The following is a 15,370-nucleotide window of genomic DNA, read 5'->3' as shown; positions in this document are numbered from 1 at the left end:
TACAATCTTTGCTGTTGCTGTTTAAAAATTAGAGGTCACCTACTTAAGGCAGATGAGGAGAATATTTTTCTTTGAGGATTAAGTATTGGAACTTTCTTCCTCTATGTTTGATCTCTGAGGCAGAGATAGATAGATTCTTAATAAGCAGGGAGAAAAGGTATGGCAAGCATTTAAAGAAATAGTACATGATCTAGACAAATATACTGTGCATTACAAATACAGCAGGAAAAGTAATCCAGTCATGGATTATAGGAGAAAGTACAAATAGTAATAAATCAAGGGAAAAGGTTGAAAGTTGTCAGACAAAGATAACAAGTGAGAATTGAGACATTTTAAAAATCAAAAGGTGACCAAGGAAAATCTATCAAGAAATATGAAAACGGACTGCAAGAACTTCTAGAGCAGGAACTTCCAAGCTTTTTATCCCATGGACTTGTATCATTAAGCTGGGGTGGGGGGGGGGGGGTCTGTGGACCCCAGGTTGGGAACCCTTGTTCTAGAGGTATGGAGACAGGAAAAAATGAGCAATGGTAAATGTTGATCTCTTACAGACAGATGGGAAGAATTTATAACTGAGAATAAGGAAATGGCACAAGAATTAAATAGGTGAGACCATACCCAGAATATTGTGTACAATTCTGGTCTCCTTAATCAAAGAAAAGATCTCCTTACTTTAAAGGACATGCAGTGAAGATTGATCATATGGGTTCCTGGTATACCTAGTATGTCCTTTGAGGAAAGCTGGAGGTGCCTTGGCTACTATTTCCTCAGTTTAAGAATCAGAGAAACCCTCATTAAATTTTACAGAATTCTTAGATACTTCAGGAGGATAGACATGTATCTCCTATCTCAGTATTATAGAACTGGGGATTGCAGTCTTAAAAGGATGCATAGGCTGTGGAGAACCGAGACTAGGAAGTGATCTTTGCAGTTTCCATTTCCATTTCCAGAGGTGTTGGCGCAGGCTACATCAATTATTTATCAATGAGGATATTAAAGGGACCAAAGGCCATGGAGGCAGAGTAAGTTAATATTGTCTGAGATAAACAGGCTATTATCTTGTTCAATGGCAAAGCATGTCTAAGGAGCTGAAAAGTCTACTTGTATTTCATATGGGCATTGTGTAGACTATAGAGCTAAAGTCAAATTCAAATTCATAGAGCTAGAAGTTACACAGCAACCAGCTCTTCAGACTCACTTATAGGCACTACGATATGCATCAAACATCAATGAAATTTTGACCAATCAAATCACTCAATATTATTTACCATGTTTGACTAAATTTTGAATGAATCTGCATACTATGATAAAATTAGCTCACAACAGAAGAATATGTTGATTATTCCTTTATGTTACACTTGTGTAAACTAAATATTAAAATCACCATCAGTCCAATTAGGTTGATATACCATTTTGGTTTAGATGTTTATATATTTCATAATTGGAAACAATAACATTTACAAAAGTCTATTTATGATTAATTGTTGCAGTCCAAAACCTTGAACTGAAATTATACATTGCATTCTTGATTAAAATTTAGGTTTTTTTTAGAAATAATGATTCTTGGCAACACTGCATAGCAGTCACAGCAAATTTCACAGAATATGCATCACGTTTTTAACATTAGACAAAGTTTACATTAAAATGATACTATCATACAGCTGTAAGGCTTGTTTACATAGATTACAGGAATGTACTTTAAAAACCTAACCTCTAAATCAGAACAGTGCCCATGGGATGTTGATTGAAGTTTAGGTGTACATATAACTGTAAGAGGAAAGTTATTTATATATAACATAGGAGGTTTATATTTATGTATATCAAATTCAAGGTTACAAAGAAATAGAAACTGGCTGTTCAAACCCACAAGCTTGCCTTACCTTAATAGATTATGGCGCAACTATACAGTTTATTTCCTTACCTCTGAACAGAAATACATACAAATGTTTTATTATTCATTAGAAAACAGAAGACTTTATGACAAAACATTTCTGCAACTGGGTTGTGAATGATTTTCATTCACAGCTGTAGTATAACAAATAGTTTCAATACCTCTTTTTCTGGGATACGGCCACATGGTATTCAGACCTGATCTGTTTATTTCTTATTTGTACATTTTAGAAAGAAACCTTCACCTTCTTGAACCTTGTTGGTATTCTGGGAATTTGGGAAAATGGCAACTTCTTTCAAAACTGTCAAATGGTTTTCAACTTGAATGGATTGAAATAAATTTGCCTCCTTATCCTCTTGAGGCAAATGGAAATAATCCTCAATGACCACAGCGAACAATTACAAATAAATTTAAATAATGTAAGAAAAATATGGAATGTTTACATTGTTATTGAATTGTTACTTTTTTAACAATAGAAATAAAACTGCTTGCTGTAATTAGTAATTACAATTAGTCTAATACAAAGAATGTGCTTAATTATCAAAACAGTAAAAATATGGCAATGGGTGCAACATTAAGGCTTTATAGTTTTAAAATTTTTAGTGTAATATAACTATTTACATTTGTTCTATAGTTCTAATTTTTGGCTTTTGTTTTAATACCAATGGTATTTATTGTTCACAGTGAAACATATTCTCAATGCAGAATTCTAAATGTACCGATCTTTCTTTTCTTCTTGTCCCTTCTATATAATATTTACTCCTAGAAAAACAGACACACTGGGACAGATTAAAACCTGGAATTGTGTAAGCTTTGTAACTGATCATATTTACATCTCTCCATCTTAAATTTTATTGTTATTATAACTATACAAGAATGAATTTAAACATGTACTCAGTAGGTATGCAATCCAGTTCTGAATGCCACATCTGCTTTCTAATGTAAAAGGTATAAAAATGAAAAAGTTTGGTTGTCATTCCCAAAAAAGTATTATTCTCAGTGCATACTTAAATCCAAGAGATTGAGAGTTCTTTCAAAGCTGGTGTTTAGCAACAGTGCAGCCCAGCTGAACAGTTGAATATTGTGTTCTTCAACAGTTGACATTTGTAGTCAAAGCCACATTGCTGAACAAGTTTTGTTACTGCACCACGAAGTTCTTTCAGAGGCTCTTCCATCTCTATTCAGACTCATTTTTAGCCAAGGCTGTCCCTAACAGTATAAATCTAGGTAAAAAGCTTAGAGCCTTAAACTTGATAATTTGGGAGTGAAGTTTTGCTTTTGCTGCAATTCAAATACTAAGTCTTTTTTTATTCAATTGGAAGGCTGCTGAGGTAATATATGGCACATGTTTACAAAACTAAAGATGGATCAAGAAACTTAGTAAAGATGAATTGTCCTTCAGTGTCAAATAGTCTCTTCCTACTTTTCCACTGGAGGTGTTCTTCCAGTCCTCAAGATTTCTTCACTTCGCTCAAAAGAAAATTTTGAGAAAGAAAATGTCTGTGAAGAAAAACATGGCATTTTTTTTACTGGACTATTTAACTGAGTTAGATCACTGGTGTTCAACTTCCTGAGAAGTTCTGCTTTTGTCTTCATTCACTTGGGCTGTACTTTCCTCACTATTATGTCGTCTGAGAACAAGTCCTCGCCACCTTGCCTTGTTCTTTCGCAGGTGGCTCATCATTGTTATGGTCAAGCTTGTGTTTTCAGTAAAACGGGACCATTCCACAAACAGGGGCTCAACAATGTAACTCATAAAACCTGAAAACAAAAGGAGAGTACTAAATTAATGACATCTTCACCTTAATTCAAAAGCAATTAATAAGTTAGGCAAAATATTATGCAAGAGAACACAAGAAAGGAATTGGGGGGCTAAAAGAAGGTATGAGGTTGCCTTAGCAGACAAGGTGAGGGAGAATCCTAAGGGATTCTACAGAGATGTTAAGAGCAAAAGGATTGCAAGGAACAAAATTGGTCCTCTGGAAGATCAGAATAGTAATCTATGCATGGAGCCAAAAGAGATGGGGGAGATCTTAAATGGATTTTTTGCATCTGCATTTACTCAGGCAACAGACACAGGATCCATAGTAAAATGGCATCAACTTCATGGACCCTATACAGATTAGAGAACAGGTGTTTGCTGGCTTGAGGTCAATTAGGGTGATAAATCCCCAGGGCATGGCAAGGTCTTCCCTTGTACTCTGCGGGAGGCAAATACAGAAATTGCTGGGGCTCTAGCAGAGATATTTAAATCATCCTTAGTGACAGGAGAGGTGCCAGAGGATTGAAGGATAACCAATGTTGCTCTGCTGTAAAAGAAAGGCTCTGAAAATAAAGCAGGAAATTATAGCCCAATAAACCTGACATCTGTAATGTGAAAGTTATTGGAAGGTATTCCAAGGTAACAGATATCTAAGTATTTGGATAGACATGGACTGAATACGGATAGTCAGAATGGCTTCATACATGGTAGGTCATGTCTAACCAATCTTATAGTTTTTCAAGGAGGTTGTCAGGAAAGTTGATGAACGCAAAGCAGTGGATGTTGCCTACATGAACTTTAGTAAGGCATCTGACAAAGTCCCCATGGGAGGTTGGTCAAGAAGGTTTAGTCTCTTGGCATTTAAGAAGAGGTTTTAAATTGGATTTGATATTGGCTTTGTGGGAGAAGCCAGAGAGTGGTAGGAGATGGTTGCCTCTCTGACTGGAGACTTGTGGAGTGCCGCAGCGATCGATGCTGAGTCCAATGTTATCTGTCATCTGTATCAATCGTAAACAGGATCAGCAATTTTGTGGATAATACCAAGATCGGGGTGTACTGGACAGTGAAGGAAACTACCATGGTTTGGAACAGGATCTGGACCAGCTGGAAAAATGACAGAAGGAATTCGATGTTGACAAGCGCAAGGTGTTGCAATTTGGTAGGACCAACTTGGTTAGGTCTTGCAAAGTGACTAGTAGGGCACTGAGGAGTGCGGTAGATTAAAGGAGTCTAGGAATACAGGTCCATAATTCATTGAAAGTGGCATTACAGGTAGAAAGGGTTGTAAGGAAAATTTTTGGCATATTGGCTTCTATAAATCAAAGTATTGCGTACAGGACATGGGATGTTATGTTGAAGTTGTACAAGACATTGGTGAGGTCTAATTTGGAGTACTGTGTTCAGTTTCGGTCACCTACCTACAGAAAAGATATAAATAAGGTTGAAAGAGTACAGAGAAAATTTATAAGGCTGTTGCCAGGTCTGGGGGACCTGAATTATATGAAAAGATTGAATAGGTTAGGACTTTATTCCTTGGAATGTACAAGATTGAGAGGAAATTTGATCGAGGGATACAAAATTTTGAGGGGTATAGATAGGATAAATGCAAGTTGGCTTTTTTCACTGCCATTGGGTGGGACAACTAGAGGTCATGGGTTAACGGTGAAAGGTGAAAAGGGAAAAGGGAACATGAGGGGAAACTTCTTCACTTAGTGCGTAATGGACAAGCTGTCAGTACAAATGTTGAATGTGAACTCATTTTCAACATTTAAGAGAAGTTTGGATAAGTATGTGGATGAGAGGTGTATGGAGGGCTAAGATCCTGATACAGGTCAATGAGAACAGGTTGTTTAAATGGCTTATCAAATTCAGATCTATTTTCAAGTTGATGCTTACTGCCAAAACACCAGCCACTCAACAGCTCTGAACTTAGGTGAGTCATTATTGTGTAAATTCCTAAAACACACACTATTTCATGTTGAAGGTACAGGTTCTGGACAGCTAGATATAGGTCTGCAGCATGATCTATATCCACCTAGTAATAGTTATATGCAAACATTTAGGAACATGGTGAAGATCTCTAATATTTAAAAATATTGAACTTCAAAAAGAAAATATGCAGGGGAAATAAAGACTCTGGTTCCCTGCTACAAAAGAGGAATAAAGGCTTCTTAATAGAAGAAAATGGGTGGAGTAGGCCCAGCTTCTAAATCTGCTGCACTTTATATCATATGCACCTGTCCTAGTTTTCCAACCTTACAAAAAATTACTTCCCCTTGAAATCTTTAAAAGTTGAAACTTCACCATGATCTTATACTATGCAGAGGGGCATTATTTTAACCTGTCGTTTCTCTACAATTTTCAAGGCAAAATAAGTCTGTAAAAAGTATCAGATTTATTTTACCTATTTGTATGCTGGGTATAGTATCTTTCAGCTGATTGCACAGTGGACTAACTTCAAGCTTCAAACGTTCCTCTAAGTCACCTGCAAGCCAAGTAAGAAAGAAATAAATGAATAAAAATTATATCACATAATACAATGTTTTCATACCTTATGCATTAATTGTGTAGCTTTAAATTAATCAGTGTGCTACTGTGAATATACAGCTCATGATCTAATACCAAGTCTCCAGTATGTATGATGACTTACACACTCAGGCCTCTGAGCATGGAACATGGCATTGCCTTATGATATTATTGTCAAATAGAGTCTTTAGAAAAGGCATTGACCTTGAAAGGATGAATACGCCTTCACTGGAGGGCAAAGTTTACTCCAGTGTGAGGTTAAGTGCTCAAGCTTTGAGGGTTTGGGCAGGGGTGCTCAACGATAACAATGATTCCGGCAGCCTATTTCAGTATATCTGCTCCCATCACCTACATCAAAGTGGCCCACCCAGGGTTACAGAAGCAGTGTGTGTGTGTGAGTGAGAATGACCATTTATTGCATACATGAAGCATAACATGGAAAAATACCATTTCTTTAAGACTCTGAACAAAAGTGGTATTGATTTCCCATACAGCCCATATTTTCATGTGATTAAAAATTCTTACGACTGAATTCTAACCTGATGTGAATAGTTTTTTTTGAAGGAATCTGGAAATGACCACTGGGAATATATTTTGATCATGTAGGGCGGGGTACAATTAAAAGATGGAAGATGGGTAATTTATCTGTCAGATTACATATCAAATGGTGAGTGATTTTAAGACCAAACATGCAATAAAATCATTTTCAGTAAAATATAACATTATCAAACTTCTTGAATTTCATTTAGCTATACAGTGGATTGTTTTCAATCTATAATTAAGCATACTTAACTAAGTATTAATGACGTTTTTTGTAAAGTAAATAAAAGGAAACAAATTTAAACAGACTTTCTAAGCTAGCCAACCAAATACAGAACTCTGATTATCCATTTTGTTTTGGTACATATAGTTTACTGGTAGCATTATGTACAAGTATGCTTTTTTTTATTTGAGAACAAAGAATCAGGAATTCATGACAGCCATTATGACTGAAGGATCCCGATCTGAAACATCGACTGCCTGTTTCCCTCCACAGACGCTGCCTGCTAGATGAGCTCCTCTAGCAGATTATTGTTGAGAGTTAGGTACAAAATCAGCTGAATGAAGAGAACAAGGAATAAATGCAATGGTCTAATCAACATTCTCTTGACATAAGGTAATGCTAGCAATCACTTATTTATTAGTCAGGTCAGATTTTTGGGATTCAGTTATCCTACACACAGTGGCATATCTAAGGTATGGCAGGTATGGCGTGTGCCCTGGGCGCCACTTGAAGGGGGAGCCACTGAGCAGTTTCTACTAAAGTCAGACAAGCCATTCTCGAATAGTCAAAAAAGAATTTTCTTCAGATGTACGATCTGTCTTTGATTATTATGGGTGAGAAGCACTAGGATGGCCTTATTTCAGAGCATTGTGTAAGAAGACCATGAAACGTTTCTTCACGAAGGAGGAGGAAAGTGGGGCTGAAGGATGGAAGAGATGAAAGTTGGAGGTGGAGGAAGCCAAGAAGTCGAGCAAGTTCTTCATGCCCTTCTTTGAAAAGGCCGGAACAAGTAGTTCGACACGTTCCATGGAGTCGCCTGCACCTGCTACAAGTTTGTTAGAATTCGAAGGTGGATCGAGTACAAATGCGTCACAAGCCGAGGAAGAAGTCAAGCCAGATAAATCCGAGTATGACGAGATTAAGAGTGAGGCTGCCACAGAGAACGTGGACATGACAGGAGGGGAAGACGATGGTGGTGGTGGTGATGTTGAGTTTATTGACGAGATTTTACCTGACAAGATTGAACCTGACGACATTGAACCTAGTGAACTGGATGGTGTCAAACAGCCTCAAACTATCACACCAGAAGTGATTGAACAGCATGACATTGGACTTCTAAAGTTCAACAAGGATACTGGAAAAGCAATTCTGCCTGACGCACTGAGAACAGAAATAATAAAACTGGGCTCAAAGTACTTCCAGAACAGTGAGGGGCCTTTCCTACCAACAAATAACCACTTGATGAACAAAACTTGGTTCAAGAGGAAATTGGGAAATGGTCGTGGTGAGGAAGTGACATGCTCATGGCTGGTCTATTCCCCTTCTAAAAAGTCTGCATTTGTATCTGTTGTCTTCTCTATTCCCGGTCAGACCATCAATCCTGATTGGAGCAGGAAAGTGGATTCAACCAGTGGAAAGCACCTGAAAGGATGAGTGTTCATGAAAATGCCAAAAATCATCAGGAATACTTCACAAAGTGGAAAGAAATGGAAAGAAATTTAGCTGGAAACAGAGGAGTTATTGATGCAGTATTTCAGTCACAGATTGAGAAGGAAAAGCAGAAGTGGCGTGATATCTTGACGAGAATTCTTCACTGCATAAAATCCCTTGTGACTCAGAACCTGACTTTGCAAGGACACGGAGTCACTTCAGCTAGATGATGACTCCAATGTGGGAAGTTTCCTTGGCTTACTGAAACTACTGGCCATCTTTGACCCTGTCATAAAAGAAAAACCTCACTCATTTGGAAAGTCATTCTGGATCCACGTCTCATCTTTCACCGGCTGTCCAGAATGAATTCATCCACATGATGGCATCCACTGTTCAACAGAGTTTACTGAGAAGCATTCGTAAAGCCAAGTACTATGATCTCATGATTGACTCGACTCCTGATCAGGCACACCGTGAGCAGATGTCAGAAGTAGTGAGGTATGTGGAAGTTGATTTTGAGCTGAAAACAGTCTGTGTTAGAGAGTCCTTCCTTGGCTTTATCCAGATAAGCTGGAAGGATGCTGAGAGCTTGGTTGAAGACATCGTGAAACAGCTAGAGAAGGATGAAATGGAGCTACAAGATTGTCAGTCACAGTGCTATGACAATGCTGCCATGATGGCTGGACACAGAAGTGGTGTTCATTAAATAATAAGTGAGAAAAACAACCCGGCAGTGTTTGTGAATTGCGACAATCACTCACCCAACTTGGTGGGCGTACATGCAGCCAAGCAGGATACAATGATGGTCATGTTTTTTGGAACCATCGAAGCTCTCCACGTGTTTTCCCCTCATTCAACACAGTGCTGGGAGAAGCTCAAAAACGCCGTGCTTGTGGTTGTTAAGTCAGAGTCTGAAACCAGGTGGAGTGCAAGGACAGATGCAGTGAAGCCCATCAACAAGTACCTTGAGGAGATACTTCAAGTTCTCCAGATCATGATAGACAATGAAAACAAGACCAGTGAAACAAGAAGTGACGCAAGGCAGCTGTACAACCACATGTTGAGTTACGATTTTCTGATTTTGCTAGGATTTTGGAACAAAGTACTCATTCGCATTGACCGTATTCAAAAGAGGCTGCAGGATCCTAGCATGAACTTCTATGATGTTGCCCTGGATTTGAAAGCCCTCTGAGATAATTTTTATGATGAAAGAGAAGTGTTGGTCAGTGAGTCACTCCAAGGAGTCGGTCTCTGTCAAGAATGGAATATTGAAGTTGAAAGATGTCAGAGATAAAAGAAACGAATGGCTGATGAGAACTCGAGAGACGCTGGGTTAACAGCTAAGGAGGAAATGGAAAGAGTCATGAAGGGAACACTCGACCACCTTCGCAGAGAAATGGACGGAAGATTCACTCGTTTGCACGACACTGACGCCAAGTTTGGGTTCCTTCTCGATGTCGAGCAACTGTGTTATGGCGCTGACAGTAACAACCTAAAGAAGTGTGAAAATTTGGGCAAATTGTACAGCTCTGATGTTGATGGACAGCAGCTAGATGAAGAAATTTTGGATTGCAGAATGTTGCTATCAAGGCAGGTCAACATGAAAATATCAAGACCTGAAGAGCTTCTTGAATTTATTGTTCGGTATGGAGATGAGAGCATCTTCCCCAATCTTCACATTGCTATTCAGATAATGCTAACCATCGCAGTTTCCATCACCAGCTGTGAGAGAGCATTCAGCAAGTTAAAACTAATTCTTCCATATTTGAGAGCCTCCATGGGTCAAGGCAGACTCTTGTGATCTTGCTCTGCTGAGTGTAGAAAGAGAAGAAACTGAAAAAACTGACTTTGATCACATCATAGACCAATTTGCCTCAGTGAAAGCAAGGAAGATGCAGTTATAATTTTCATGTCGTGCCATAACTTGTTAATTAAAAGAATAATGAGCTTGACTTGTATTTTTGAGCTGATATTATGGTAAAGTTATCTAAAAGATGGGTGTCAGATGTTTGGACAGGGGCACAATTTCAGTGCTTGCCATAGGCGCTATTTTCTGTAGATACGCCCCTGCCTACACAGGTAGAAAAGATTTTACAATGCCATTCATGAAATGATTTACCAGTAGTAAGAGAACCTCAAATCAGAGATCAACATCTCAATGTTCTTTTACTCTCAAATAGAGATTTTAAAACACCATTCTCATATGCATCAAAGACTGATCTATTTAATTTAGTACAGAAAATAAACTGAGGAATAAAAGCGTGGCTTGCTGATAATTTAATATTTTTGGAAAATTAGTAATGCACATATTTTTTCAAAGTTATACAAATCCAGAATTTTGAAATAATCAAGCTGAAGGACTCACTCCTTCATTCCCATTGTAAAATTTTCCGAATTTCTGGATTCTGTAGCCTTGAGAAAACCATGAATATACACTGTAAGTCACGTTTCCATCATAGCGCACGAGTCCCACTAACCTTGTCGGTAAAATTCCTCACAGACTTTCTCACTCCATTGCCTGCTCATATCCCAGACCCGACAAGGATTACAGATATCTGCACACTTTAGTGCTATCTGAATAACAATCCAAAAACACAGAAAAATTACCTAAGCAAATACCAATTTTAAGATTAATTTTGAAAACAACTTATTATTGAATGATATAGAAGTTCTTGAAAACTGCCAGTTACCTAGACTCAAGACAAAATACTTCCTGTAAATTTCAGAAATTATACATTCAATTAAAATCTGGTCTGAATATTGCATAATGTGTCTGCACTATGAAACTTACATAGAAAGCCATGCTAAAGAAATCATAATTTTTACTTGACCTTTGCAGTAGCTCAGTAAAACTGAATAGAATATCAATTTCAGGCAACAAGATATAGAGAGGACATGATGAGCTGATCCTCTCCATTTCAGTTAATCTTTTTTTAATATATGACATTTCTTTATTCTCTTTACTCTCATATCAGTCAAAGTTCAAAGTAAATTTTACTATCAAAGTACATATATGTCACGATATACAATCCTGTGATTTGTGTTCGTCAGCAAATCTATAGAATAGTAATTATAACAGGATCAATGAAAGATCATTCAGAATGCAGAAGACAACAAACTGTGCAAATGCAAATATAAATAGCGATAAATAATGAGAACATGAGATAAAGAATCTTTAAAACTGAGATGATAGTTTGTGGGTACATCTCAATTATGGGGCGTGAGTGTAGTTATCCCCTTTTAATCAACAGCCTGATGGTTGAGGTGTAGTAACTGTTCCTAAACCTGGTGATGCAAGAACCGAGGCTCCTGTACCTGACGACAGCAGCAAGAAGTAAGCACGACCTGGGTGGTGGGGATTTATGATGACGGATGCTGCTTTCCTATGACAGCGTTTCCTATGGTAGATGTGTTCAATGGTAGGACTTTCCATTCAAAGGCATTGGTGTTTCCATAGCAGGCTATGATGAAGCCAGTCAATACACTCTCCACTACATATCTATAGAAGTTTTAGATGTCATGCCGAATCTCTGCAGACTCCTAAGGAAGTAGAAGTGCTGACCCACTTTCTTTGCAATTGCACTTATGTGCTGGGCCCTCTGAAATAGGAACACCCAGGAATTTAAAATTGCTAACGCTCTCCACCTCTGATGAGGACTTGCTGATGGACCTCTGGTTTCTCTCTCCTGAAGTCTTTAATCAGTTCCTTGATTTTGCTGACACTGAGTGAGAGGTTGTTGTTATGACTCTGCTTAGCCAGATTTTCAATCTTTCTCCTGCATGCTGATTCACCACCTTTGATCTGGCCCACAACAGTGATGTCTTCAGCAATCTTGAATGTGGCACTGGAGCTATGCTTAGCCACTCAGTCATAGGTGTAAAGAGAGTAGAGCAGGGGGCTAAATGCACAACCATGTGAGGCACCTGTGCTGATGGAGCTTGCAGAGGAGATGTTGTTAATCCGAACAAACTGACGGAGGTAATCTCCATTTTCAATATCTTGAGGGGGGAGATACTTGTTGTTCCTTTCTATAGTCTCCAGAACTAACATTCTGCAGACAAGAAAGGAACAGGGAATACTAAATTGCAATTTATCACTGATACCCAGTTCTTGCAAATACACCAGATGTCTGAAATAGTTAACTGCATGGAATAACCTTTAATTAGAAAATAAGAGCTAACAATTCCAAGAGACTGTCAATAATGGTATTTATTCATAGAAATTTAAGGCAGACAATAAAATAGTCAAGAAAACTAATATGATTAATGTTTTCATATGGAAGAATCTGAGGTACAGTGATTTGATACATTGTTATCAAATATTATAACCAGAAACAAGGGTTTAAACAAAAGTACACATTTACTGATTAATTGATGTGATATATTTTAAGTTCCACAGCTGTAAGTTGGGGGACCCATGGGAAAAGAAGCACCATGTGGAAGGGCACTTTGGGCTGGATGTCATAGACCAGATTGCTGTTCACTAGTGACATTATCTTTCTTTCTTTCTTTTTAAATCTTTTTATTGAATAAGTATACAAAAGGGTAAGCCATATAGGCACTAATACACTGTTAGAATATAATAAAATTACAGGAGTTATTAATACAGAAAAGAAAGTGATACAAACAATGTAATTTAAACATAACATACTAAGGTAACATAATAGTATACTGATTTTTATATATATATATATATATATATCAATAGAGAAAAGGAAAAAAAACCCCAAAAAAAACCCACCGTGCAACTAAACTAAAAGCAAAGCAAAGCAATGGGCTAACTTGGAACCAAATAGAGTTAAAGAACTTAAAATCACGTCCTCAAACCCGACCTCCATTAAAAACAGTAAAAAAAAAACAAGAAGGGTATATAAATATGGAGCAAAAAAGAGAAGAAAAAAAATTATATTAAATGAAAATATTGAACAAAAGATCTCCAGGTCTGTTCAAATTTAAGTGAGGAATCATAAAGATTGCTTCTAATTTTCTCCAAATTCAAGCATAATATCGTCTGAGAAAACCAAAAAAAGGTGGTTGGAGCATTAAGCTCTTTCCAATGTTGTAAGATACATCTTTTCGCCATTAAAGTAAAAAATGCAATCATTCTACGGGCTGAAAGAGAAAGATTACTGGAAATTTTAGGTAGTCCAAAGATAGCGGTAATAGGGTGAGGAGGATATCTATATTCAATACCTTTGAGATAATATTAAAAATGTCTCTCCAAAAAGTTTCCAAAGTAGGACAAGACCAAAACATATGAGTTAAAGAGGCTATCTGCCCTGGACATCTATCACAAAAAGGATTAATATGAGAATAAAAGCGAGCTAATTTATCTTTGGACATATGTGCTCTATGAACAACTTTAAATTGAATTAGGGAATGTTTAGCACAGATAGAGGAAGTATTGACTAATTGTAAAATCTGCCCCCAATCATCCACGGAAATAATAGACCCTAATTCCTGTTCCCAATCTACCCTAATCTTATCAAATGGAGCTTTCCTAAGTTTCATAATAATATTATAAATCATAGCCGATGTACCTTTCTGACATGGATTAAGGTTAATTATAGTATCTAAAATGTATGTAGGAGGAAGCATTGGAAAAGAAGAAAGTATAGTACTTAGGAAATTTCTAACTTGTAGATATCTAAAAAAATGTATTCTTGATAAATTATATTTATTAGATAATTGTTCAAAAGACATAAGGGAACCATCTAAAAATAAATCCAAAAACCGTGAAATACCCTTAGTCTTCCAAATTTGAAAAGCACGATCCGTAAAAGAGGGAGGAAAAAATGTTACCTAAAATAGGAATCGCTAGCCCAAATTGGTTAAGATCAAAAAATTTTCTGAATTGGAACCAAATACGTAAGGTATATTTAACTATCGGGTTAGATACCTGTTTAAGGCATTTCAAATCAAAAGGAAGAGAGGAACCTAAAATAGAGCCAAATGTATAGCCCTGAACAGATTGTAATTCCAATGCTACCCATTTAGGAATGGATAGTATATCCTGGTCAAGTAACCAAAATTTCATATGTCGAATATTGATTGCCCAATAATAGAATCTAAAGTTAGGTAATGCTAAACCTCCATCTCTCTTAGCTTTCCGTAAATGTATTTTACCCAGTCAACATTATCTTTAATAAAATTATGACATACAACTTAAGCATAATGAACACTGCTTTATCTGCTCTATTGAATCTTTGGTCACTAAATCTAATAATAATAACTGCTATATTAGAGTCGAGTTTTTATTTCTAGATCTCCAGAAAAATAGCCATAGACTGTGTTCTGCCAGCCAGCATGTGAAGAATCTGTCAAAAATGATTGGCATCTGTCATTATCAGGTTCCACATTTAGGCAGGCATCTTTCAACAATTAAAGTTCTATACTCTACAACCTACTGTGTTCAAGAATTGTGGTGACCGGTGGGCATAGGCTCTCACATTTCCCCATCTATTCTTCAATTCCTCACTTTAAATCAACTTAAGGGACTGGAACTAGCTAAGTACTGTAATGTGAGCTTGCACTGCTAAAGGGATCCGAACGTTAGAATGCTCAGTATCACTGTGGAAGTCCCAAATTTGCTGCTGCACTCAACCAATGCTTTCCAAGTATACTGTAAGTTCCAACTCTGGACTATAACAGCAACATAAACTGACTGGACTCATTTATGTTTCTGAAGTTACCTGCTAAAATTGCAGTCTGGAATTTGTGGAAAGTGTGAACACAGCTGTTTAATGGAGAGGTGTGGTTGTTGGGGAGGTAGGTATCTAGTCATTTACATTTTTGAATTTTTTTGTGTTCGCCTTAAAAATTTTTAATTGTTTAATAATTTAAAAAAAATAGATTTTGAATGCTACTGAATTCCAATATTCAGGTCCTTGAACAGTAATTAGCCTAGCCTGAGAACATCATTTAAAAAATTAACATCTTTGATAGGACATTTGGAAGCCCATTCACATAGCAACATAATGTTTTGCAAGGAGAGACC

General features: G+C 37.1%; 1 protein-coding gene across 2 annotated transcripts in view; it reads right to left on the bottom strand.

Moving 5' to 3' along the window:
- Nucleotides 1–1,346: 1,346 nt before the first annotated feature.
- Nucleotides 1,347–15,370, bottom strand: part of LOC134342376 (3',5'-cyclic-AMP phosphodiesterase 7B-like) — a 173,070-nt gene continuing 159,046 nt past the window's right edge. For both annotated transcript variants that reach the window (XM_063040432.1, XM_063040433.1), the window contains exons 11-13: nucleotides 10,851–10,947; nucleotides 6,058–6,138; nucleotides 1,347–3,652 (exon numbers count right to left, since the gene is read on the bottom strand). In XM_063040432.1, the coding sequence (XP_062896502.1) occupies nucleotides 3,444–3,652; nucleotides 6,058–6,138; nucleotides 10,851–10,947 (387 nt within the window). In that variant the 3' untranslated portion in view covers nucleotides 1,347–3,443. The remainder of the gene's footprint in view (nucleotides 3,653–6,057; nucleotides 6,139–10,850; nucleotides 10,948–15,370) is intronic.

The sequence above is a fragment of the Mobula hypostoma genome, chromosome 2 (assembly GCF_963921235.1).
Source record: "Mobula hypostoma chromosome 2, sMobHyp1.1, whole genome shotgun sequence".
Lineage (NCBI taxonomy): Eukaryota > Metazoa > Chordata > Chondrichthyes > Myliobatiformes > Myliobatidae > Mobula > Mobula hypostoma.
Note: the sequence above shows the minus strand (reverse complement) of the source record. Positions and strands in the feature narration are given on the sequence as shown.